The sequence below is a fragment of the Theropithecus gelada genome, chromosome 20, assembly GCF_003255815.1.
Source record: "Theropithecus gelada isolate Dixy chromosome 20, Tgel_1.0, whole genome shotgun sequence".
NCBI lineage: Eukaryota > Metazoa > Chordata > Mammalia > Primates > Cercopithecidae > Theropithecus > Theropithecus gelada.
The window spans coordinates 64375765-64402532 of NC_037688.1; the positions used below are offsets into that span (position 1 = coordinate 64375765).

General features: G+C 43.8%; 1 protein-coding gene across 2 annotated transcripts in view; it reads right to left on the reverse strand.

The window, feature by feature from the left end:
- Positions 1 to 26768, reverse strand: part of TMC5 (transmembrane channel like 5) — a 90735-nt gene that overhangs the window by 48047 nt on the left and 15920 nt on the right. For both annotated transcript variants that reach the window (XM_025370350.1, XM_025370349.1), the window contains exons 2-5: positions 23171 to 23398; positions 13264 to 14130; positions 9978 to 10150; positions 4394 to 4483 (exon numbers count right to left, since the gene is read on the reverse strand). In XM_025370350.1, coding sequence (XP_025226135.1) covers positions 4394 to 4483; positions 9978 to 10150; positions 13264 to 14051 — 1051 coding nt within the window. In that variant the 5' untranslated portion in view covers positions 14052 to 14130; positions 23171 to 23398. The remainder of the gene's footprint in view (positions 1 to 4393; positions 4484 to 9977; positions 10151 to 13263; positions 14131 to 23170; positions 23399 to 26768) is intronic.

Here is a 26768-nt window from a genome sequence, read left to right on the forward strand (position 1 = left end):
TTTTGTTTTTCTTTCTTTTTTTTTAGGCAAGGTCTCACTCTGTGCCCCAGGCTGGAGTGCAGTAGGGTGATCTTGGGTTACTGCAGTGTCTGCCTCCTGGGCCCAAGGGATCTTCCCACGTCAGCCTCCAGAGTAGCTGGCAGTGCAGGTACACGCCACCAGGCCTGGCTAATTTTTCTTTTCTTTTCTTTTCTTTTCTTTTTTTTTTTTATTTTGAGACAGAGTCTCATTCCGTTGCCCAGACTGGAGTGCAGTGGCGTAATCTCAGCGCACGGCAACCTCCGCCTCCCAGGTTCAAGTGATTCTCCAGCCTGAGCCTCCTGAGTAGCTGGGATTACAGGCATGCACCACCATGCCCAGCTAACTTTTATATTTTTAGCAGAGACAGAGTTTCACCATGTTGGCCAGGCTGGTCTCAAACTCCTGAATGCAAGTGATCCACCCGCCTAGGCCTCCCAAAGTGCTGGGATTACAGGCATGAGCTACCATACTTGGCCAAATTTTCTATTTTTCATAGACATGGGGTTTCACCATGTTGCTCAGGCTGGTCTTAAACTTCCGAACTCAAGTGATCCATCTGCTTCAGCCTCCAAAAGTCCTGAGATTACAGGTGTGAGTCACTGCGCCCAGCCTGGGCTATGATTTAATTGTATGTGATTTGTGAGTCAGATTCGACTCAAAGCAAAATGATGAAGACAGCCAGGTTCATCTTTTGGTCCTCTATTTCTTTACTACTCTCTGCCTTTTGGGGACTCCTCTTCTACCAGGGTTCCTGTGATATAATTATATATATATTTATTTTATTTTTTTCCCACCCATGGTTCCTGGCTCATAACTCCCATAGCCCTTGTTATAATGTTCGAAATTTAAGCCTCAGAAAACAGGATTTCTCTCTCTGACCTCCTGCCTCTTTTCACTTGCTCTTTTTTCTCCTCAAGGCAGGACTCCAGTCTTCCCTCACCTTTCTGTCTTGGAGTTGGCCATAAATGAATTCTCCCTCATTTCAGAAGGGGTCCTGCCCCAAAGGCTGGAGGAAGGAATATGGCACAGAGAACCCAAGAAGCATCTGAACAGACAGGCCTTGCTGGGATTCCCCAACCCGTCTATTAGTACGAGATCATACACCTTTTGACCTTTTTGAGAAAGAGTCTTGATCTGTCACCCAGGATGGAGTGCCATAGCAAGATCTTGGCTCACTACGATCTCTGCCTCCTGAGTTCAAGTGATTCCCCTGCCTCAGCCTCCCAAGTAGCTGGGACTACAGGTGCGTGCCACCATGCCCAGCTAATTTTTGTATTTTTAGTATAGACAGGGTTTCATCATATTGGCCAGGTTGGTCTGGAACTCCTGACCTTAGGTGATCTGCCCGCCTCGGCCATCCAAAGAGTTGGGATTGCAGTTGTGAGCCACCATGCCCGGCCATCCAATCACATTTCTACATGGTTGTCAATCATGTCTATGTGATGAAGCCTCCCCATAAAAGGCCCAAGAGGACTGGGTTCAGGGAGCTTTCCGATAGCTGAACACGGGGAGGTTCCTGGAGGGTGGCTCACCCAGGGAGGGCAGGGAAGCTCTGTGCCCCTTCCCCTATACCTCACCCTGGGCATCTCTTCATCCGTGTCCCTTGTAATATTCTTTGTAATAAGCCAGTAAACATAAGTTTCCCGGAGTGCTGTGAGTTGCTCCAGCAAATTAATCAAACCCAAGGAGGAGGTCGTGGGATCCCCAACTTGAAGCTGGTTGGTCAGAAGTTCTGGGGCTGGGCGCCATGGCTCACACTTGTAATCCCAGCACTTTGGGAAGCTGAGGTGGGCGGATCAGTTGAGGTCAGGAGTTTGAGACCAGCCTAGCCAAAATGCTGAAACCCTGTCTCTACTAAAAATACAAAAACGAGCTGGGCGTGGTGGCGCACGCCTGTAATGCCAGCTACTCAGGAGGCTGAGGCACAAGAATCACTTAAACCCGGGAGGTGGAGATGAGGTATCTCCAGGTAGATAGTGTCAGAATTGAATTGGAGGACACCCAGCAATGTCTGCTGTAAAACTGATCACTCTCTTGGTGTGTGGGGTTTGCTTTCTTGGTGTGTGGGGAGAAACCCCCACCTATTTGTTCACAGAAGCCTTCTATGTTGATGGTTGTTGAATGAGAGAACAGAAAAAACACTTTGAGTGTGTTTTTTTCTATACAGTCTCCAAACCTCATGCTGGCTGGACAGAGTAGTCATGAAGTTTAAAGGTATTTCTTTTTTTTTTTTTGAAACGGAGTCTCGCTCAGTCGCCCAAGCTGGAGTGCAGTGGTGCGATCTCAGCTCACTGCAACTTCCGCCTCCAGGGTTCAAGTGATTCTCCTGCCTCAGCCTCTTGAGTAGCTGGGACTACAGGTGCCCGCCACCATGCTCGGCTAATTTTTTGTATTTTTAGTAGAGACGGGGTTTCACTGTGTTAGCCAGGATGGTCTCGACCTCCTGACCTCGTGATCCACCCACCTCGGCCTCCCAAAGTGCTGGGATTACAGGCGTGAGCCACCACGCCCGGCTGTTTAAAGGTATTTCTTCTCCCTGATAATTAAAGCCATTCTCTGCCCCAGTGGAGACCAAATAGAGAGTGTGATCATTTATATCCCAACGGTTTTCCCTTCCAAGTAGCAATATCTGTCCCTCCCTGAAAAGGCATACATCTCTTGAAGGATGAGGCTAACGGTTATCTTACAGGCGATGGGGCTGAAAGGTAATAAGAGTTCTAAGTGACTTCTCTCCACATGCATCATTATATAGAGGACCTCATTAATCTATTCCTTGTTGCTCACAGATTTGCCTTGTGGCTCCAGCATTCCCTTGTCTCTCTCCTCTGTTGCTTCCTTTTTTGTATTTGTTTGCTTTTGAGACAGGGTCTCGCTCTTTCACCTAGGCTAGACTGCAATGGCGTGATCACAGCTCACTGCAGCCTCAACCTCCCAGGCTCAAGCAATCCTCCTGCCTCAGTCTCCCAAAGTGTTGGGATTACAGGGATAACCCCCGTGCCTGGCTTGTTGCTTTCTTTTTATTTTTCAGTCTCTGCCTCTGATTCAACCTTCATCACCGCACACAGTGATCCTTAGAGAGCTTCCTAACTGATTGCAGCGCCTTCTATCTTTCACCAGTCTGATTGCTTCCACACTCCATCATCGTAATAATTATACGAATATTCAGAAAAAATTTGATCAGTGCATCTTGTCCCCACCAACACAGACATTAGCCACGGGATAGACAGGTGACTCAGTCTTGTCCCCTATGGTAAAAATGATTGGTCCGAGTGTGGGCATGTGCTCCATTTAGACTGGCCAGAGTCCTTCCCCCTCATTAGAGATGGACCCAGGGAGGAAGCAAGACTTCCTAATGAGGTGGCTAAGCAGAGGGCTCATGTGGGCCTGCTGTTGGCCATGTTCTTTGGCCTGTGGACAAGTCCTAACTCTGATGGAGATGAATGAGGTCTAACTTAAAGAGGAGCTGAGGACCAGGAGCTGAGGATCCAGGACACACCAATACATATAGAACTGAAAAGCAAGTTTTACACAGATGAGAATTGAATGGGAAACCAGATTCCAGGTGATACTGAGTTCCCTGACGTCAGACTGAGGTCCTGATTTCTGTACTCATTCAACAAGTTAATCTAACAAATATCCCTAAAATACCTACTATGTGCCAGGCACTGTACTAGGTGCTGGAAGGTATTAATAGTTCTACTTTCAAGTATTTAAGTTTCCCCCATATGCTTCTACCACATGAGCCAAAGAATTCCCCTTGGGCTAATGCCTGTTTGAATTGGGTTTCTGTGACTTGCAACCAGAAGATTCCTAATGAAGACACCCTGATCCCCAGAAGACAACAAACTATACATCTAAAATAAAACTTCATAATTATATATTAAGCAGGTTTTGCATTAGTAACCACACCAGAGGCCAAGAGAAAATGGCAATGGCTGGATTGTCTTGGACATGTTCCTTCTCCAGGGTTGACTTTTTGGTCACTGTCCTTTAAGTCTTACTGTATTAGTCTGTTTTCACACTGCTATAAAAATACTGCCTGAGACTGGGTAATTTATAGACAAAGAGGTTTAATTGTCTTACAGTTCCTCATGACTGGGGGTGTTTCTCAAGAAACTTACAAACATGGTGGAAGGCAAAGGGGAAACAAGCCACGTCTTACATGGGGGCAGGAGAGAGAGCAGGTGCAGGCGAAGCTGTCACTTTTAAACCATCAGATCTCAAGGGAACTCCCTCACTATCATGAGAACAGCATGGGGGAAACCATCCCCATGATCCAATCACCTCCCACCAGGTCTCTCCTCTGACACATGGGGATTACAATTTGAAATGAGACTTGGGTGGAGACAGAGAACCAAACCATATCACTTACCTTGGGGTGACTTGTGCCAATCATATTCAGACAATGGTGGGTTCCCATAAGCATGGACAGGACCACTTTCACCTACATAAGCAGGGTTCACTGGAGGGGAGAGGAAGGAGACACTGCCGATTAGTCTCACCACACTAGACATTCCTGGCATGCAATAGTTATGATGTGCTAATAATGGTTCATAACGGCTAATAAGACTGAGACCTGATCTTTGAGGTTCTAACAGACTACCGATTAAGAACTTGGGTGGAAAACAGGACAAAACTTCAGTCTAGATCAATGGTTTTTCATTTGACTAAGCCATAGTTAAAAATAATTGTTGGCAAGGCAAGATAGCTCACACCTGTAATCCCAGTGCTTTGGAAAGCCAAGGTGGGAGGATTACTTGAGCCCAAAAGTTCGAGACTATCCTGGGCAACATAATGAGACCCTGTCTCTAAAAAAAAAAATACAGAGATATATATATATATAAAATATATGATATAAAAATAAAAATATATATTTTATACTATATATTTTATATATTTTTTGTGTTTATAATATATTCATATATTTTTATATGTTACATATAATCTATATTTTATATGTTATATAACATAAAAATAAATATGATATATAAAAATATAATATTATTATTTATAAATATATTTTAATATAAAATATATGATATAAAAATAAAATTATATTAAATATATATATTAATATATATTTTAAGACAGGTTATCACTCTGTCACTCAGGCTGGAGTGCAGTGGTGCGATTTCAGCTCACTGCAGCTTCGACCTCCCAGGCTCAAGCAGTCCTCCCACCTCAGTCTCCTGAGTCGCTGGGACCACAAGCATGCACCACCATGCCTGGCTAGTATTTTGTATTTTTTGTAGAGATGGGATTTCACCATGTTGCCCAGGCTGGTCTCGAACTTCTGGGCTCAAACGATCTGCCAGCCTTGGCCTCTCAAAGTGTTGGGATTACAGGCATGAGTCATGGAGCCCAATAAAAAAAAATGTGTGTGTGTGTGCATGTGTGTGTGTGTATAAATAATGGTTGCACTGAGATCCAGGACACACCTATACATATAGAACTGAAAAGCAAGTTTACAAAATAATTCTTTGTTTGACTATATAAACTGCACTGTAACATAGCCTTACTCATAGCCTTACTCTAGTCCACTCTTTTTTTTTTTTTTTTTTGAGACTTGCTCTGTCACACAGGCTGGAGTGCAGTGCCGCAATCTTGGCTCACTGCAACCTCTGCCTCCTGGGTTCAAGTGATTCTCCTGTCTCAGCCTCCCAAGTAGCTGGGAGAAATGGAGAAAATAGAGCACATTTTGATGCGGACAGTATGCAAAATTACGTTGCAAGACGTTCTGGAGTTTCTTGCCTGGGAATCAACTCCCAGCCCTGTTACTTCCTAATTGTGCACCCCCTGGGTGTGTGTCTTAACAGCTCTGAGCTTCAATATCTTAGTCTTTAAAATAGGGATAATAGGCTGGGTGTGGTGGTTTATGCCTGTAATTTCAGCACTTTGGGAGGTCAAAGTAGGACGATCCCTTGAACACAGGAGTTCAAGACCAGCTTGGGCAACATGGCATAACCCTCCCTGCAAAACATAAAAAAATTGGCTGGGCGTGGTGGTAGTGTGCCTGTAGTCCCAGCCACTCGGGAGGTGAAGGCTGCAGTGAGCTGAGATTGCACCACTGCACGCCAGCCTGTGCGACAGAGTGGGCGGTTTGTCTCAAAAATAAATAAATATATAGGGATAATAATAGGACCTTCACATAGGATTGTTGAGGGGAATTGAATCAGTGAACACATGTGAAATAATTAAATAATTCTACAACATAGTAAACTCTATTATATATTAACTGTCATAGTAGATTAATTGTTATTCAGCAAACATTACACTTCCCCTACCTTGACCACCTCCATTGACACTGGGCTTAGTCGTGTGACTTGCTTTTAACAATGGAATGTGGCAGAAGGGACAGTGTGTCAGTTCCAAGTCAAGGCTTTTAAAGATACTGTGTGTTTCTGCTTGCCATTTTGAGCACTTTCAGCTTATAGCATGGGAAGACACTGCCCTAGGTCACTCACTGGTCCAAGAAGAGGGACACTAGAACTAAATAGAACCCATGATGTAGAGCCAAGCACAACAAACTCAGCCTAGTTCAGCCAACTGCCAACCAACCTTGCAGACCCATAAGAAATAAATGCTTGTTTATTGTACGACTCTGGATTTTTGGAGTTGTTTGTTATGCAGCATTCCTGTGGCAACAGCTAGCTAATACAACTCTTGCAGTTGTTGTTGTTATTAACTCAGTTAGCATTTTTCAAGCACCTACCATGGGCCAGGCACTGTGACACTAGACACTAGGAAGAGCACCTAGAGCCTTGGAGGGTACATAGATGAATATAGGTTCTCCTGAAGGAGTGAACACTTTATCAGGATGGGGTGACACTGGACAAGTGATTGCCAAGGGCTGCAAACTTTGTCCTACAAAGGATCCTACAGAAGTGACCTATACTGACCTGCTTTTTTTGTTTTTTAAGTATTTTAACTTCCTATGTTCTATATAGCTTCGTGACCAGGAATCTGTTTGTGTTTGCCCCGATTCAACCTAGCACTAACGCAGGGTAAATAAGAGGTCAGGTTTTGGGTAGAGAGATGGGATTCAATCCTGACTCTGTCAATTTAGTAAGTGAGTGACCTTGTGCATGTTTCTTTCTGAGCCTTAGTTTTCCCATCTGTTAAAACAGGGAGAGCAACAGTGCCTGCCTAAAAGGCAGTTGTACAGATTAAATGAGATAATGAAAGTCAAGTGCTGGACAGAGACTCCAGGGCATAGGAAACACTTAAGATTTGCTTGCAATTGTAAGTTCCACTTGCACTGGAGCAGCGCAGTGTGTCTCAATCGTGTTTCATTATCAGCCCCCTAAGCAGGGGAGACATTTTTTCCTCATTGCCATCCTCTAAGAAATTTTAATACCAAAGATACACTGTATCTGTTTACGTACTACATGTGTATCTCTGCTTTATACATCAAAAGAGTGAGACTGTTTTCTGGCCTTTCAAGAGCGGATATTCCCCCATTGGGATTTCTATTGCCCCAATGGAGGAATGCATGGAATAAAGGTTTGGAATAGCCCTGGGCTGGACAAGGGATATCTGTGCTCCCCAAGGAATATTTTCTTTTTTTTTTTTTTGAGATGGAGGCTCGCTCTGTCGCCCAAGTTAGAGTGCAGTGGTGCGATCTCGGCTTACTGCCAGCTCCACCTCCCGGGTTTACGCCATTCTCCTGCCTCAGCCTCCCGAGTAGCTGGGACTACAGGCGCCTGCCACCTCACCCGGCTAATTTTTTGTATTTTTAGTAGAGACGGGGTTTCACCGTGTTAGCCAGGATGGTCTCGATCTCTTGACCTTGTGATCCACCCGCCTCAGCCTCCCAAAGTGCTGGGATTATAGGCTTGAGCCACCACGCCCGGCCAGGAATATTTTCTTTTCTTTTTCCTTCCTTCCCTCTTTCCTTCCTTCCTTCCCTCCCCCTCTCCCTCACCTCCCCCACTCTTCACCTCCCCTCCCCCAATCCTCCCCTCCCCTCGCCTCCCCTCCTTTCCCTTCCTTTCCAGGCGTGAGCCACCACGCCTGGCCAGGAATATTTTCTTTTCTTTTTCCTTCCTTCTCTCTTTCCTTCCTTCCTTCCCTCTCCCTCTCCCTCACCTCCCCCACTCTTCACCTCCCCTCCCCCAATCTTCCCCTCCCCTCTCCTCCCCTCCCCTCCTTTCCTTTCCTGTCCTGTCCTGTCCTGTCCTTTCTTTTTTTGTGACAGGGTCTCGCTTTGTCACTCAGGCCAGAGTGCAGTGGTACAATCATGGCTCATTGCAGCTCAACCTCCCAGGCTCAAGTGATCCTCCTGTGTCAGTCTCCCAAGTAGCTGGGACCCCAGTTGTGTGCCACCATGCCCAGCTAATTTTTAAAATTAGGCCCAGAATGAAAATTTTCTGTGTTAACAGTCAGTGTTTTCATTAGTACCGGGCTATGCATCCTGTCCCCTCCTCTCTGCCTTCTTCCAAATCTTCCCCATCTACTCCTCAAGGCTCATCAATCCTCCATTTGCACCTCCCAGCGCTTGGGTCTCTTGTTCTCTTCTTACTGGCTGAACACTTTCTCCCTTTTCTGACCTCCACAGGCTCCAAATTCCTTTAACATTGCCTGGCTTTTTTTTTTTCTCTTGTGCCATCAAATGGCTTCCTGGAACACATCTTTTCTTCCTCCTGGAAACTAAGAACTGTTCAGAATTGGCCCAGGCTCAAACCTGTAATCCCAGTACTTTGGGAGGCCGAGACTGGAGGATTCCTTTAAGCTAGGAGTTCAAGACCAGCCTGGGCAACATAGCAAGACCCCATCTTTCTCAAGCATAAAAAAAGTGCCAGGCATGGTGGCATGCAACTGCAGTCCCTGCTACTGGGGAGGCTGAGGTGGGAGGATTGCTTGAGCCTAGGAGTTCGAGGCTGCAGTGAGCTATGATCAGCCTAGGTGACAGAGCAGGACAGTCTAAAAAAAAAAAAAAGAACTGTTTAGAATTTCCTTTGCCTCCTGGAGCTAAGCATCTTACCTATATACACAACCAATTATGAGGACAACATGATTTTTCAAATATTAATAGTTTGCTTGTTAACTTTCTTTAGTCTTTTTTTTTTTTTTTTTTTTAACAGAGTCTTGCTCTATTGCCCAGGCTGGAGTGCAGTGGTATGATCTTGGCTCACTGCAACCTCCGCCTCCTGGGTTCAAGTGATTCTTCTGCCTCAGCCTCCTGAGTAGCTGGCATTACAGGTGCCCTCCACTGCACCTGGCTAATTTTTGCATTTTTAGTAGAGACAGGGTTTCACTATGTTGGCCAGGCTGGTCTCAAACTCCTGACCTCAGGTGATCTGCCTGCCTCGGCCTCCCAAAGTGCTGGGATTACAGGCATGAGCCACCACACCTGGCCTTTTCTTTAGTATTGATGTAGCACTTTTGTTGATCTATTTAGACTTTAAATAACATGAGGGCAGAGCTACCTCTTAACTCCCTTTTCCCTCGGTAGGTTCTGAACACGTATGTGCTGATTGCCTGAATGACTTTAGGATATGCTAAACTACAGGTGGCCACTGGCAGCTAACAAAAAATGTGATTTTGTTTGCTAAGATCACTGTTTTTACTTTTAAAAATTATTTTGGAACACATAAACATCAGGTTTCACATAAAACCCCAAATATATGGCTTCTGAAAAATATGAGGATCTCACCACAATGAGCCCACATTGCCACATAACCACTGTGGACTGAGCTCCACCACCTCCAGCAGGCACAGGGTGCACACGTCCCCATTTTCCACAACACTTACCTGGCATTTTTTTAAATAATTGGTGACAATTAACTTGGCTTCTCTAAACACTGAATTCTCAACTTTTGTATGTTAAAAAAGGGTCTCTGAGATTGGAAGGATACACCAATTCTCCTATTGCCAAGTCTCCTTAATGACTGCACTCCTAAATCCACTGATTTTATTTTCTTCCCAAGATATGATCCGGCTTAACAAATGCTTACCATAGCCATTTCCAGGAGCACCCGGCAGAGAGTGGCCATATGAGTTTGTCATCTCCATGGATGCCATTTCAATGCCTTCAGGGTAATCTTCATTCTCTCCCCAAAGGTTGCCCAAGGGGCCGTCACTCCTGTGATGAAACGAGGGCTGGATTGAAGATGTTCTGCTGAGTGCCCTAAAATCCAAAATGATGGATCACTACCCAACCAAGAGTATAGTAAGGATTTTCATCCATCCATCCATCCATCCATCCATCCATCCATCCATCTGTCCATGCATCCATCCATTCAATGATGTATTCATCCATTTATTTATCCATCCATCCATTTATCCATCCATACATTCAACCATCCATCTATCCATCCATGTATCCATCCATTCAATCATGTATTTATCCATTCATTTATCCATCCATCCATCCATTCATCCATCCATCGATTCATCCATTTATCCATCTATCCATCCATGTATCCATCCATTCATTCATGTATTCATCCATCCATTTACCATCCATCCAACCATACATACATTCATCCATCCATGTATCCATCCATTCATTAATGTATTCATCCATCCATCCATCCATTCCATCGCATTCCACAAATGCAGGCTAAGTGCCAACCCTGAGTTAGGCATGGGCTAGGAGGTGAGAATACAAAGAGGAAAACATAGGGTATCTGCCCTCAAGAAGCTCACAGTACAAGTTGGTACAGCTTCTTAGACACAGCTATGAACAATCATACTACAAGTAGAAACTGGTGAGTATCCGAAGACAGGCCCAAGGAGTTCGGAGGAAGGAGAATCCTTGCTGAGAGTTCTGGGAGAAATCTGCGTGGAAAAGATACATCTGAGCGGGAATTCGGAGGACACATTCATACATAGGGGGAAGGCATTCCAAGGATGGATGAAGAACAGCATAAAAAAAGGTGTGAGGCCAGAAAGTGCTGAATATATAAAGGAAACGCTATGAAAATCAATTAATGAGTAATGATTCTCAATTTACTACATATATCAATTCCCAAGCCTCATCCTGGAGAATTAAATCAGAAGTTCTGAAAGTTTGGCTGAGGCATCTGTATTATTTTTAAAGTTCCCCAGATAACTGGGTAACGCTAAGGATCAGCCAAAGTCAAGAACCACTGACCTAGAGTATAGGGTCAAGGCACGGGGCAGACAGGAGACTTAAGAGGAGATCAGTCAGGCTGGTCTTTGGCTGGCATCTTACATTAACATGACGTATCCTTATTCGTAAACGTTCTATAAGTGAAGTTGGGTGGCCTTTCTCCAAAGGCTATGGGGACCCACGGAAGATAAAAAGCAAAGAGCGACAGGATCAAAGGTGGGCTTTGGAATGATGACTCAGGCAGTGGGTGATAAGACCAAGGAGGACATTTTCACCTGGTCCTGTTAACCCTACTATTTGGGTTCTAAAGACATCATGACTGCTGCACACCCAAGTCCTATATCCTTGTTCCTAGAGATAAACACAAGCCACCAGTTTTTTTTTAAATCAAATTCGTAAATATTACTAGTAGAAACAGTAAATGCAAAATCAGACTCATGTTGGTTAAAACTTCACATGGTAAACATATTTACTGATTAAACCACAAACTGACTTTAAAAAATCACATCCTAGATTGGGCACAGTGGCTCGCGCCTGTAATCCCAGCACTTTGAGAGGCTGAGGCAAGCATATCATTTGAGGTCAGTAGCTCAAGACCAGCCTGGCCAACATGGTGAAACCCTGTCTCTACTAAAAATACAAAAACTAGCTGGGCATGGTGGTGCCTGCCTGTAATCCCAGCTGCTTGGGAGGCTGACGCAGGAGAATCACTTGAACCTGAGAGACGGAGGTTGCAGTAAGCCGAGACTGAGCCACTGCACTCCAGCCTGGATGACAGAGTGAGACTCTGTCTCAAAAAAAAAAAAAAAAAAAAAAAAATTACATTTTGTTGGCAACATAAACGTGAAAAAACTTAACCCAAGAAAAATTAGATTTGGTAGAACTAAGTCACCCAGACTAATGCTGTCAGTGTCCAGAACTGCATCTGGTAAAATTTGTCAAGGAAAGAAAATTGACAGAAGATCAAACTCTTTTAGACAAAATTTAGATCTATAGAATCTAAACCTGGAAAAACTGGACTTGCTATTTAAAAATGGCCTTAGGCCAGGTGCAGTGGCTCACGCCTGTAATCCCAGCTACTCAGGAGGCTGAGGTAAGAGAATCGATTGAACCCGGGAGGTGGAGGCTGTGGTGAGCCATGATCATGCCATTGCACTCCAGCCTGGGCAACAAGAGTGAAACTCCGTCCCAAAAAATGAACAAATAAATAAATAACAACATAAAAAAATGGCCTTAAAGGGATACTGAAAATGGTGAAAATAATAATTGATAAAATTAGATTCAAATAGTGCAGATAATCAGTGAATCAAACCTGCAGTAAAGTTTTGGTGAAAAGTCATCAATTCTGACAATCTCAGTAAAATAGAAATAAAAGAGTAAAAATCAGAAGTGGTGCAAACATGGCCAGGCATGGTGGCTCATGCCTATAATCCCAGCAGTTGGGAGCCTTCTTCAAGACTAGCCTGGGCAACATGGCGAAACACCATCTCTACAAAAAAATAAAAAATTAGCCGGGCATAATAGGTGCACACCTGTAGTCCCAGCTACTTGGGAGGCTGAGGCGGGAGGACCAATTGAGTCCAGGAGGTTGAGGCTGTGGTGAGCTATGATTGTGCCACTGCCCTCCAGCCTGGGCGACACAGCAAGACCCTGTCTCAAGAAAAAAGAAAAAAGAAAAAAAAAACAATGACCCCAAAAACCAAAGAAGTGGTGCAAACATATTACACAAAAAACTAATTGACTTCATGGAGTTAGATCTCCAAAAGATTTTCTGGATAACAATTCATTACTATTGATGTAATTTCGATTAAAGTGTTTGGATTTGTGAGTGTCAAGCCTTAACCTTGCTGGCAATGTAGAAGAGTCAAAACAGTGTGGATCTAGATGTCTTACAGGGATTGAATTAGGAAGAGGTGGGATAATGGGAAGGTGATCCAAGGAAGAGATGGTGAAAGATTAAGTTCAGGTAAGGACTTGAAGCCTCAAACTGAGAGTCCATGGCGCAGGTGAGGTCTACAGATAGGTATGTGAGTTTCACCACAACTTCAGGTCATGGAAACCATCATATATATCCCTAATCTAAACCACACCAACCAAATTCCATTGACTTAATGGTCCAGCACTCAGCCTACACTCCCAATGAAGGGATATACACCTGAACTTACCCCCTGGTCATCTTTGGGGTCTCAGAAGAGTCATAATCATGACCATTCTCAGCATCTGAATAATCAGGTTCTCTCCAAGTGCTTGGCAAGTTCTGATTGTCCTCAGTGCCGGGATAGTCTGGCTCCCCAAAAAAGGGTGGAGAGTTAGGTTGAATGTCAGCACCTGGGTAATCAGGCTTTCCCAGAGAGTCTGTGTACGGATTGATTCTAAAACTTGTATGTTCTAGATTCCTTCTGGAGCCTGGATGGTTCAAATTGGCTCTAGGTCCAGGATGATCAGAGTTGCTCTGAGCTCCAGGGTAGTCCGGTTCTAAGGAGCCAAAATGATCTGGATGTGTTCTGGAGCGTGCATTGTTTCCACTGCTGCTAGAGCCTGCAAAATCAGGATTTCGTTGAGATCCAAGGTAGTCTGGCTGTCTGGATGATGCTTGGCGGTATGGATGACTCTGAAATTCACTATAATCTGGCTCTGGTAGAGAGGTAGGATGGTCTGGGCTTGTTCTAGAGGCTGCAGAGTATGCATTGCTTCTGGTGCCAGAATAGTCTGGATTACTCAGAGATCCAGGATAATTTGGTTCTGCCAGAGACTCAGGATAGTCTGGACGTGTTCTGGAGGCTACAGAGTATGGATTGTTCCTGGGGCCAGGGTAATCTGGATTGTTCAGAGGACTTGGAACATCTGGATAACCCTGAGTTTTCAAATACCCCTGCATACGGTTCTGAGACCCCGAATAGCCAGGGTAATCTGGGTCTTCCTCAGACCTGTTATTTCTGTAGTAGGCAGACATGTTGGTACGGACTCTTCACCTTGGAGTGGTAAACTGTCCCAGCATTTGCAATTACTCAGGGATCTTTTTTTTTTTTCACCTGAAAAACAAGAAGAAAAGAAAAAGTCAGATTTTTTTTCCCTTCGTTCCCTGCAGAGATTGCTGGTTATCTTCCAGTATCTGTTCTCCTTTCCTTCGTAGTTGGGTACACAACTGCCTAGAATAAAGACTATGCTTCCAGCTTCACTTGCACCAAGGTATGAACATGAGGGTGGTCAATGGGATGAGAGCAGCAGTGATACATGCAATTTCCAGGCTGTGCTATTAGAGGAAAGAAGTTATTCCTCCCTTTCTCCATCTTGCTTCCTGTGGGCCGGAATGCGGAAATGACGGTGCACCATCTTGGGTCTCGCACACAAAGCCAAGACCTGCATTTGGAATGATCGCACAACAGAGGAAAGGATGCCGAGTTGCTGGTGACTTCACAGAGCACAGCCATTGTATCAGCTCAGACTATCATGTGAGAGAGAAATAAAATTATCTTGTGTAAACCACTGTTTTCGTGGTCTTTAACACACGCAACTAAGCTTACATCTTGAACAATATATTCCCTTGGTTATGGGGGAAGGGACCAGTGAATCAAAGGATTGAAAGAAACAAGGACTTTTTGTGCTTTTTGATTACACTTGAGGTTCTAGGGTTCAAAGCATAAATTAATATGAGTGCATAAAAGAAGAATAGTTAATGGAAACTAGAGGACTGGCATACGTAGACAATTGCTATGACCGCTTCCAATTTGAAAATAAGATTTTATGAGCTTCGTAAGCTCCGACCTACAGACCACAGCATACTTTTGCTAAATTTAGCCCAAAGCTACCTCCTAACATATTTTAAGTTTGGGCTAAAGAGTTCTCTGTACATAATGAACTGTGACCTAAGTGGAGGTGTCAACAGACTGTAACCTATTCTTGTATCAATCACTGAATTCGGCCAATCACAGGCAGCCAATTGTTCAAACTGTGTTCAAATAAGGTAAATGCTGAGCTGTAACCAATCCATTGTTCCTGTACCTCACTTCCATTTTTTCTATGTCACTTTCCTTTTCTTGTCCATAAATCTTCTTTGACCCAACATGTGGCAGCACCTAAGTCCCTAAGAACCTATTCTGGCTGGGGAGGCTGTCCCATTAGCAAATCATTCTTTGCTTGATTAAACTCTGTTACTTTTAATTTGTCTAAAGTTTTTCTTCTAACACTTTGAAATAAGAGGTGATGTAGTTTTAATTTTCTTTTCTTTCCTTTTTTTGAGATGGAGTCTCACTCTGTAGCCTAAGCTGGAGTGCAGTGGAACAATCTTGGCCCACTGCAACCTCTGCCTCCTGGCTTCAAGCAATTCTCCTGCCTCAGCCTCCTGAGTAGCTGGGATTACAAGTGTACACCACCACATCCAGCTAATTTTTGTGTTTTTAGTAGAGACAGGGTTTCACCATGTTGGCCAGGCTGGTCTCCAACTCCTGACCTCAGGTGATCTACCCGTCTCGGCCTCCCGAAATGCTTGGGTTACACACATGAGCCACCATGCTTAGTTGATCTTTCTTTCTTTCTTTCTTTCTTTCTTTCTTTCTTTCTTTCTTTCTNTTTCTTTCTTTCTTTCTTTCTTTCTTTCTTTCTTTCTTTCTTTCTTTCTTTCTTTCTTTCTTTCTTTCTCTCTCTCTCTCTCTCTCTCTCTTTCTTTCTTTCTTTCTTTCTTTCTCTCTCTCTCTCTCTCTCTCTCTCTCTCTCTCTCACAGGGCCTCTCTCTGTCACCCAGGCTGGAGTGCAATGGTACACATAGCTCACTGCAGCCTCAATCTCTTGGGACTCAAGCGATCCTCCCACCCCAGCCTCCCGAGTAGCTAGGACCACAAGCATGCATCACTATGCCCAGCTAATTTTTTCATTTTCTGTAGAGATGGGGTCTCCCTATGTTATTGCCCAGGTTGATCTTGAACTCCTGAGCTCAAGTGATCCTCCTGCCTCAGCCTCCCAAAGTGCTAGGATTACAGGTGTGAGCCACCGCACCTGGCCTCCAGTGTTCATTTCTAAGTGTGCTGGATATCTGTTGTTTTTACTTGTCTACTACCCACTTCCCATTCTGTTGATATCAATGTCCTGAGTTTCCTCTGGGCATCATTCCCTCCCTTGCTCTTGGTCCAGGTGATACCGGAAGGGCTGATTGCACTCCTGACCGGCTGACCAGCTCCAGGATGGTCACGTGACTCAGGTGTCCACGATCCCTCTGGCCACAGGATTTGGCTCAAGAACGGGCATGTAAACCCAGTCAGTCCTCCAGGACCAGGACAAGGCTTACTGGGAAAGAGGTACTCTTACTTCACTGAGGTGTCTAAGGGGGTAGAATATATACATAAGCTTGGAGCTTCCAATGTCATGTCAGAGGGAACAGAGAAAAAAAGTAATTAGTAGGGGGAAAATTTAAAGAAAGAATCAATAGAATTTGTTGGCTGATCCCATAGGGAAAGGGTGAGAAGGAAAATAAAAGACAAGTATATCTCTACAGTTTCAAGCCAGCATGATGAGATGAACAGTGATGTTTTTGAAAGAAGGAAGTAGAACATTTTTAAAGCTCAGCCAACTTTTACAAGTTTATCTCTCTGTAAACGCCAAGGGTTAGACTTGAGTAATCAAAGCTAAGACAATATTAAATTTCTGCCAACACCTGCAGTCTCAGAATGTCTGTGTGCCAACCCTCATTTATATTTTTCAGCATAGTTGACATCTGTGTTTCATTATTGTGTCCCTGCATGGCATCCATTTCTTGCTTTTGTGGTTAACACTTTTCCCTGGGTAACACCTCTCCCACACTGTCAGTCGCTGTGGGCCAAGTGTGGAATATGACCCCTCAGAATTATTTTCTTCCTGGCGACATTGATTACGTCAGAGCATACGACCCAGTTAAATCCAGTGAGATTCAATTCTAGGAGTTTTATCAGAACTGTAGGGAAGAGAGAAGCTCTGTCTTCTGCTGGCCTTGGAGCTAGGAAATTTTATTTTATTTTATTTTTTGAGACAGGTTCTCACTCTGCCATCCAGGCTGGAGTGCAGTGGCATGATCACAGCTCAATGCAACCTCGACCTCCCAAGCTTAGGTGAGGCTCCTCCCTCAACCTTCTGAGTAGCTGGTACTACAGCTGTGCACCACCACGCCTGGTTAATTTTTGCATTTTTATAGAGACAGGATTTCTCTGTGTTGCCCAGGCTGGTTTCAAACTCCTGGGCTCAAGCGATCTGATCTCGGCTTGAGGTCAGATCCAAAGTGCTAGGATTGCAGGTGTTAGCCACTGCACCTGGCCAGAGTTAGGAAATTTTAGACCTGAAGCTGCCAGTGGTCACCAGTGGAGAAGGGCCTAAGAGTGATGCCAACAGGGAGGAGAACAGAACAAAGAGATAAACAGAAAGAGGAGCCAGATGTTGATGACATTGTTTAAATACCTGAATCCAGCCAAACCTGAAGGCAGCTGGATACTCGAGTCATTACATTCTCTTTTTGACTAAAGTTGGTTTGAGTTGGGTGTCTATCATTTGCAAATGAACAAAAAAGAATTCTGACAAATATGCCAGTTTTGCAAATAAGAACACCTATTCAAACTGTCTGTAGTGCTAAGAAGACTAAATGCTGTGCTTTATTGCAAATTACTTTTCCTAACATGAAAAATGATCCCATTTGTTTACTTGTATTCTAAGACTAGAAAGTTATATTTATGCTCCAGAAACTTCCACAGCCTAACAAAGCCCAGAGCTATTACATCTAACCAGCTAAACAATGCCTAGTAAATTCAAGAAATTGAAAACAGGTACAACTGTATTGGCCCAAGAGAAATGAGTAATTCTACCAAAAGATAAGAAAAATGCTCACAGAAACTGTTTTTCTTTTTCTTTTTTCTTTCTTTTTTTTTTTTTTTTTTTTCTTTTTGAGACGAAGTATTGCTCTTTCACCCAGGCTGGGGTTAAGGGATGCCATCTTGGCTCACAGCAACTTCTATGCCCCCATCCCCAGGTTCAAGCAATTCTTCTGCCTCAGCCTCCCGGGTAGCTGGGATTAGAGGTGCCTGCCACCATGCCCAGCTAATTTTTGCATTTTTAGTAGAGATGAGGTTTCATCATGTTGGCCAGGCTGGTCTTGAACTCCTGACCTCAGGTAAAAACCTACCTCGGCCTCCCAAAGTGCTAGGATTACAGACGTGAGCCACTGTGCCTGGCCAGAAACTATTTTTCATAAGAGCCAAAAGTTGAAAACAATCTGAATGTCGTTCAGCAGTGGAATAAGTAAATGAATCGTGGAATATTCATCCCATGAAATACTAGAGAGAAGCAACAAAGACTGAACTTCTGCTGCACGAGATGTCATGGATGAATGTCACATGGATGAGGAAAAAGAGTTGGACACAACCGAGTTCACACTGTATAATCTTTCTACAAAGTTCAAGAGCAGGCAAAGCAATACATGGTGACAGAAGTCAAAATAGTGGCTACCTTGAGGAAGGAAAGAGGTGAGTGATGACTAGACTAGGAACTACATGAGGGAATCTCTGGGGTGCTGGCTGATGATCTTGAGTGGTGGTTAAAGGGAGGCATATATGTGTGTTTGTTGTAAAAATTCATCAGGTTTCACACTTAAGAGTTATGCACATCTCTGTAAATCCATACTACGAAATTGTTTTTGTTTTTGTTTTTTGAGACGGAGTCTCGCTCTGTCGCCCAGGCTGGAGTGCAGTGGCACGATCTTGGCTCACTGCAACCTCTGCCTCCCAGCTGGCTGGGTGAACTTGGGCAAGTCACTTAACCCTTCTGTGTCTGTTTCCTTAATCATACAATACCGGCAATAATATCTCATGGTGTTGTTGTAAGGAATGAACAAGATAAGGAACAGAAGGCAGCCAACATCAAGGAAGCCGTCACTGCATGGAAGCTATTATTTGACATTATATATAGTGATGTACAGTGTAAACCCTGGCAACTTCCAAAAGAGGTAGGAGTCGGCCGGGCGCGGTGGCTCAAGCCTGTAATCCCAGCACTTTGGGAGGCCGAGGCGGGTGGATCACGAGGTCAGGAGATCGAGACTATCCTGGCTAACATAGTGAAACCCCGTCTCTACTAAAAATACAAAAAACTAGCCGGGCGTGGTGGCGGGCGCCTGTAGTCTCAGCTACTTGGGAGGCTGAGGCGGGAGAATGGCGTGAACCCGGGAGGCGGAGCTTGCAGTGAGCCAAGATCACGCCACTGCACTCCAGCCTGGGAGACACAGCGAGACTCCGTCTCAAAAAAAAAAAAAAAAAAAAAAAAAGAGGTAGGAGTCAGTACACAATAAAAGTCATATACTCAACCAGGACATGATTAAATAAATAGGAAATGGGCCAGGCATGATGGCTCATATCTGTAATTCCAGCACTTTGGGGGACCAAGGCAGGAAGATTCCTTGAGGCCAGGAGTTTGAGACCAGCCTGAAGCCCCCCATCTCTGTGTGTGTGTGTGTGTGTATGTGTGTGTATATATAATTAGCTTGGCATGGTAGTACATGCCTGTAATCCCAGCTACTCAGGAGGCTAGGCGAGAGGACCACTTGGGCCCAGAAGGTTGAGGTTGCAGTGAGCTATGACTGCACGATTGTACTCCAGCTGGGGCAACACAGTGAGACCCTGTCGCAAAAAAAGAAAGAAAGAAAGAAAGAAAGAAAGAAAGAAAGAAAGAAAGAAAGAAAGAAAGAAAGAAAGAAAGAAAGAAAGAAAGAAAGAAGGGANAAGAAAGAAAGAAAGAAAGAAAGAAAGAAAGAAAGAAAGAAAGAAAGGAGGGAGGGAGGGAGGGAGGGAGGGAGGGAGGGAGGGAGGGAGGGAGGGAAGGAAGGAAGGAAGGAAGGAAGGAAGGAAGGAAGGAAGGAAGGAAGGAAGGAGGAAATGTCTCATAATCAGGTACAGGAAGGAGCAATCCTACAAAATTCCCAGGCTGACATAGTGACTATAACTGAGAACTAAATTTTGCCCTGAACTTCTTATTAGCCAAGACTAAAAGGGAATGACAAGTTATCTAATACTCACTATTTGTGGGAATAAAAGGAACTACATCAATTTTTCAAGAGGACTACCCTTCCTCCCAAGATCAATTTCTGAAAATAATTTATCATGAGAACTCTTTCAAAGGGATCAAATAACAATGTAATGAAACCAGGACTCAGGGTCACCATCAAACAAAGCACTCAGAAGCTCTAACTCCAAGAGGGGCTGCAGGAGTGGAGTTGGGAAGGGATTCTGGAGTCCCCTCCAGGTCATTGTGATGCAGGGAGACAATCACATAAGGCTGTCTCTCACATATGGCTATCTCTGGCCAATGGGATGTGAGCATAAGTGACTGTGTCACTTCCAAGCAAAAGTATTCAAAAGCCAAAATGAGACCCTCTAGTTCCCCTTCCACTGCCATGGGAACCAGTGATATTTCCAAAGGGGACCCAGTCACCAGCCTGGGTTCCTGCATGACCGCATGGATCACAGCCCACCTGTACCTACCCACAGTAGCTTTTCACGAGCAAGAAACAAACTTTTATGTTTTAAGACATTTAGATTTTGAGATAGTTTATTTTGATGTAGCAGAGCTTAGACTAGCCTGACTGATACAAATCATTTTGGTCTTTGTTTTGAATCTTTGACAAATTTATATATTCGTATGTATGTATATAACTTCATATTGTACGTGTATATGTGTATTATATGTGTATATTATATGTATATACATGCACACAAAGACATGTAATTTATGTATATATTTACTCATATCTACATATATAATACATCTACATATATGATATACATTATATATACACACACATTTGTATAACACACATACAAAAATACACATAGATTAGATAGATAAACAGATACACAGATGGGTCGATAGATGATAGATAGATAGATAGATGGATGTTATATGTGATCAGCCAACAATTAGCTTCAAGTCTGTTGGACAGTTCTCTGTTCCAATGTCACTTGACAAGAGCTTGTGTATTGCACATCTGTTTCACAGTTGGGAACAAATGCTCTAACCACTACCACCCACACTGCAACAAATACCTAAACAAACAAAGAGCTAAACCCACAGAAAAAGATTGGGGAAGAGAGAGGAGGAAATGGCCATAAGGAAATAGTCTCACACTGATGTCAAATGAAGTGGGAGTGGCCTTCTGAGAACCTTACCCTTAGCTTCCTGTTAACTATGAGAGGAGTAAATGAGAGATCCTGCAGATTCAAAGGAATGATACTGTTTCCTGTTGCCTTGGAAAAAGCACCAAGAGGGTACTATCTTACTTATTTTCTCCCTAGTTTTTGTCTCTCTAGCATCTCCTCAATAAGGGCTATTGAACCATCTATTTCAAGTCCTCCTTTCCATATCCCATTTAGGGTTTCTCACTTCACTGTTTGAATGGTTTTCAATCACATGCCCAAGCAATGACATGTCTTCTAAGGCTGTTAATTGAGGACTCCTTACTTGATGCTGCAAGGCTTCCTGGTTTGAATGGGTCATCCAACTATCTTGTGTTTGTCATTCAGCTAATTCAGAAATCTTCAAGGGATCAATTACATCCTAGAATATGGATGAGGTCACATTCAAGCTATTTACCTGGCTCTCTGCTGCCTCCCACTTCTCCCAGCCTCAAGCTAACATAAGGCCAGGTCAGCCACCCACGAGTTCTGCTCTGCACCATCAAAATGATCTCACGAAACCCAGACGCTCAGCCAGAATCACTAAGGATTGTCAGGCCAAGCTTTGTGTATAATGACAAAACACTGGGAGCAATTCAAAAATTCATCAACAGGGGATGGGTTGAATCAGTCACAGGATATCTGCACTGTGGAATACCACAGAACTGTCATAAAGAATGCTTTAGATCTACAGGTGCCAGCAGAAGATGGCCAGCTACGATTCTTGTCTTTAATCTCCTTTTCCCATCTCCTGCCCCAGGCCTGGCTAGAACATGTGATCATGCAGCCTGTAAATTGTCCAAAGGTTAATTTTTCTAATTGAGGCCATTTATTACCTGAAAGACACGAAAGAGAAAGCAGGGCCTTACAAAGCAGCAAATTGACGAGCACCAAGAGCAGGAAGTTGCCCCAAGAGAGGCAAAACAAAGCCACAACGTCCAATTTCAGACGTACGTTTTGTCTTCTTCTTTTTTTTTTTTGAGACGGAGTGTCACTCCTCCTCTTGCCCAGGCTGTAGTGCAATGGCGCGATCTCGGCTCACGGCAACTTCTGCCTCCTGGGTTCAAGCGAGTCTCCTACCTCAGCCTCCTGAGTAGCTGGGATCATAGGCGCCCCCCACCACACCCAGCTAATGTTTTGTATTTTTAGTAGAGACTGGGTTTCAGTATGCTGGCCAGGCTGCTTTTGAAGTCCTGATCTCAGGCGATCCACCTGCCTTGGCCTCCCAAAGTGCTGGGATTACAGGTGTGAGTCACTGCACCCGGCCCCCACGTTTTGTCTTCTAATGGGGTGAACTTTGTCATGACAGAACCCATGATTAACCTCTCAACGTAAATGAAATCAACGTTCTATATGCTAGTGATGATCCTGTAAATGATACAAGATCCCTACATACTTAAGACCCACAGTTAAAATTATGAAAATGATTCTACAGAAGCTCTTAACTAGTTCCAATGAACCATCATTTATTTGACTTAAAACAGACCAATTAATTTTTAAAAAATTGTTTTTGCTGTGGCACGTGCCTATAATCTCAGCTTCTCGGGAGGCTGAGGCAGGAGAATCGCTTGAACCAGGGAGTCGGAGGTTGCAGTGAGCTGAGACCGCACCCCTGCACTCCAGCCTGGCGACAGAGCAAGACTCTGTCTCAAAAAAAAAAAAAAAAAAAAAAAATTGTTTTTTATTGCAGAGAGTGGGGAGAGGGAAAGAAATTAGTCCCACTAAAATTCTGTTTTGCCATCTAAGGACATTAAAGGCAATGGCAGCTATCACAAATGACTATCACCATTATCTCATAAAACATTTTATGGACATAAAAAAAAAAGAGAGGGAGACCCCATCTCAAAAGGAAGGGTAGTTCATTTAACTGAATAAATTCAGCTGCATGAAAACTTACTTTTTTACCCTTATTGTTCTTGCTTTGTCCCAAATAGATGCTCACGTTGCTCAAACCAACTTGATCTTAAGATGTTGTTGGGAACACTGGAGTCACGTGTCCATGGGTCTTGCAGGCTGGCTTTTGATGGGAGCTGGGCTGCGGGTGATTTACGGACGGTTATAATCTGTGATGCTGGTCTGAAGTCTGAATATTCCAAGTTGCTGACTGCAGGCAGAGCCTCATGTCCTGAAAATCAGAAGACAGAGGACTTAAGCTTCCATAAAAGATGGGCTCATACTGTACAACCCAATCCTGTGCATTTGGAAGCAGAAAACACTGGCTCAAATGGCTTCCTGTTTTCTCTTCTCTTAAAAACTTGAAACATTAGACTACAGTGAAGCACAGAGAAGATCAAATATTAACTCATGCTAATCCTTTTCATATTAATTCCAGACTTGAATTTGTTTTATTCAGGAAATAAAACATTACTGGTGAAGCTCTCTAATACCTCTTCCTAATCCAATTTCCCATGGTGTCCTCTTCCCTGTCTGGAAGATACCACTATCATAAATGTGATGTGTGACTTTCCAGGGCATGCTGTTCATACTATGACCACTGTTATGAGTTGAGTTGCATCCCCTCAAAAAGGTATGTTCAAGTCCCAGCCCCCAGTGCTTCAAAATGTGACCTGATTTGTAAGTAGGATCTTGGTGGAGGTAATCAAGCTAAAATAAGTTCACTGGGGTGGGACCTAACACAACATGACTTGTGTCCTTATGAAAAGGGGAAATTTGGGCCAGGCACAGTGGTTCCTGCCATAATCCCAGTACGCTGGGAGGCCGAGGCAGGTGGATCACCTGAGATCAGGAGTTCAAAACCAGCTAATTCTAAGAATTCTTGAAAGGCAATGAAAAAGAATTTAAAAAGAAGAAATCGCTCATTCCCAGGCATCTCATTTCAACCAAAGTTTCACATTAGCAGTTCTGGAAGCTCCCATTCTTTCTGCAGGCACCTGATCTTGGATGGACAACTCCAACACAAGGATGATGGCCCCCACACATGGGCGAGTGGTTGCCGGAGCACCAGGTCATGGGACGCTCACACACAGGCATATTTCAGCAGAGACGTGGATTTTGTTTGCTTGCCTGCTCTTCATTGCTCTTTCTGGGTTTGCTGTATTAGTGTAATGATTACTTTGGCTGTCAGCCTCGATGCCATGACAAATAAATGCCTAGGAACTCCTTTATCTGCAGTGTGTAATGTTTAGGACCAGGAAATAAAGGTAATGTCAATAGTCTCTATGTGAGAGCAATAGCTTCCATCACTCAGTTAACAAAGCCTTCCCGTAAGTAAACATTTGTTAGTGTACGATCCGTGTTGGCTTTTCAGAGTGTCAGGCACCTTCACAGCCATACACTTAGACCCCTTAGAGCCTAAGAAAATGAGGTCTATGCTTAGAAAATAAGGTCTATGATTTCAAGACAGCAATCACACCTGTAATCCCAGCACTTCGGGAGGCCGAGATGGGTGGATCACTTGAGGCCAGGAATTGGAGACCAGCCTGGCTAACATGGCGAAAACCCATCTCTACTAAAAATAAGAAAATGAGCCAGGCATGGTGGCTCGCACCTGTAATCCCAACTACTTGGGAGGCTGAGGCACGGGAATCGCTTGAACCTGGAAGGCAGAGGTTACAGTAAGCCAAGATCATGCCACTGCACTCCAGCCTGGGCAACAGAGACAGAGACTCTGTCTCAAGGAAACAAAACAAACAAACTAAAAGGAAAATACAAATACAGCAAAATAGTCACATCCTCTTGTTCTTTTTGTTTTTTGTTTGCTTGTTTTCCTTTCTGTAAGGAATTCACTGTTTTCAAGATATTTATTCAATTCCCAAGGAAAGGTAATGTAAAGAGAATGTAAGATTTTTAGCTTGTTAAATGAGTGAGAAAGAGTCAGAAGCTAGAAAATGAAAAATGAATTTTAATCGCTTGAAAGTCATCACCTAAACATGGCAAAAAATCCTTCAAGGAAATAGTCTAAGGTATTGTGTTTACTACTGAAGTAACAAATGCCTCTTATAACACCAAATTAACATGAGTTCTAATCTATTTTTTAAATGAGAACTGGGGCCAAGTGAGGTGGCTCAAGCTTGTAATCGCAGTACTTTCAGAGGCTGAGCCAGTGCAATCATTTGAGACTGGGAGTTTGAGGCGCCAGTGAGCTATGATCATGCCACTGTACTCCAGCTTGGGCAACAGAGCAAGATGCTGTCTCAAAAAAAAAAAAAAAAAGAAAGGGAAATTTGGGAAGAAACAATTGGCAAATGTCACCAATTAATCTTCACAAGTAAAATTTGTTTTTAAAAGAGCTAGAATGAGAAGATTCTTTTATTTTACAAGGATGTTTGAAGACTGTCAGATCTCCTTCTGCTAGCTAAGATTCCTCCTCTTTTACCATGATCCTTTCTTGGAAGGAAGTTCATGGACTAAACCCCTCCCAGCAGTTTTACCTTAACTATAACTCTGAGCCCACTTGATTAATGCTACTTTGTAACAAGACTTTCTCCTAAGACAGTCCCCAAGGTGGGTGAAGCTCACAGGCCCTAGATGTAAAGCTGGTGGATGCAATTGAATCGCAGTACAATGTTTGCATTCGGGTGCTGATGTTCTGTTTGAAGTACGCAGTGTGTGCAGCTGGCTTTCATTCTATTTTAGAAAGACAGTGACAGAAACTATAGATCTAGAGCAGTGGTTCTCAAGAGAGGCAATTTTGCCTCTGAGAGCACATTTGGAAATGTGTGGAGACATTTTTGGTTGTCACAACTGTAGCAGGGGGTGTGATATTGGCATCTAGTAGATAGCTGCTAAACATCCTAAAATTTACAAGACTGGCCTCCCCACAATAGAAAATTATTTGGCCCCAAATGCCAAGAGTGCCAAGGCTGACAAATCTTGATCTAGGGCAATGCTGTCCAACAGAACTTTCTATGCTGATGGAATGGTTCTCTACTTGCATGTCCAATATGGCAGCCACTAGCCACATGTAGCTATGGGAACACTTCAAATATGGCTAGCTTGGGAACTAGATTGAGAAACTAAATTGTTTATGTATTTTTCTTCTTTCAGAGATAGGGTCTCGTTTTGTCACTCAGGCTGGTGTGCAGTGGCACGATGATAGCTCACTGCAGCCTCGAACTCCTGGACACAAGTGATTCCTGCATCTCAGCCTCTTGAGTAGCTGGGATTGTAGGTGTGAGCCACTGTGCCTAGCTATTAAATTTAATTTTAATTAACTTTAATTTAATTCACCATGTTGCCCAGGCTGGTCTTGAACTCTTGGCCTCAAGTGATCCGCTGGCCTTGGCCTCCCAAAGTGCTGGGATTACAGGTGTGAGCCATTGTGTCCAGCCAGAACTCCAACATTTAAGACATTATTGATGAGGGTGCATCTGACAACATCAAGCTTGGGTGCCCATGGGAGTCACTTGGGAGATTGCTGGAGAGGGGGGCACATGGATCCTCAGGTGACCAACATCCCAGTTTATCAGGACTTTCCCAGTTTTAGCACTAGAAGTTCTGTGCTAAAACCCCATCAGTTCCAGGAAGACCACCCC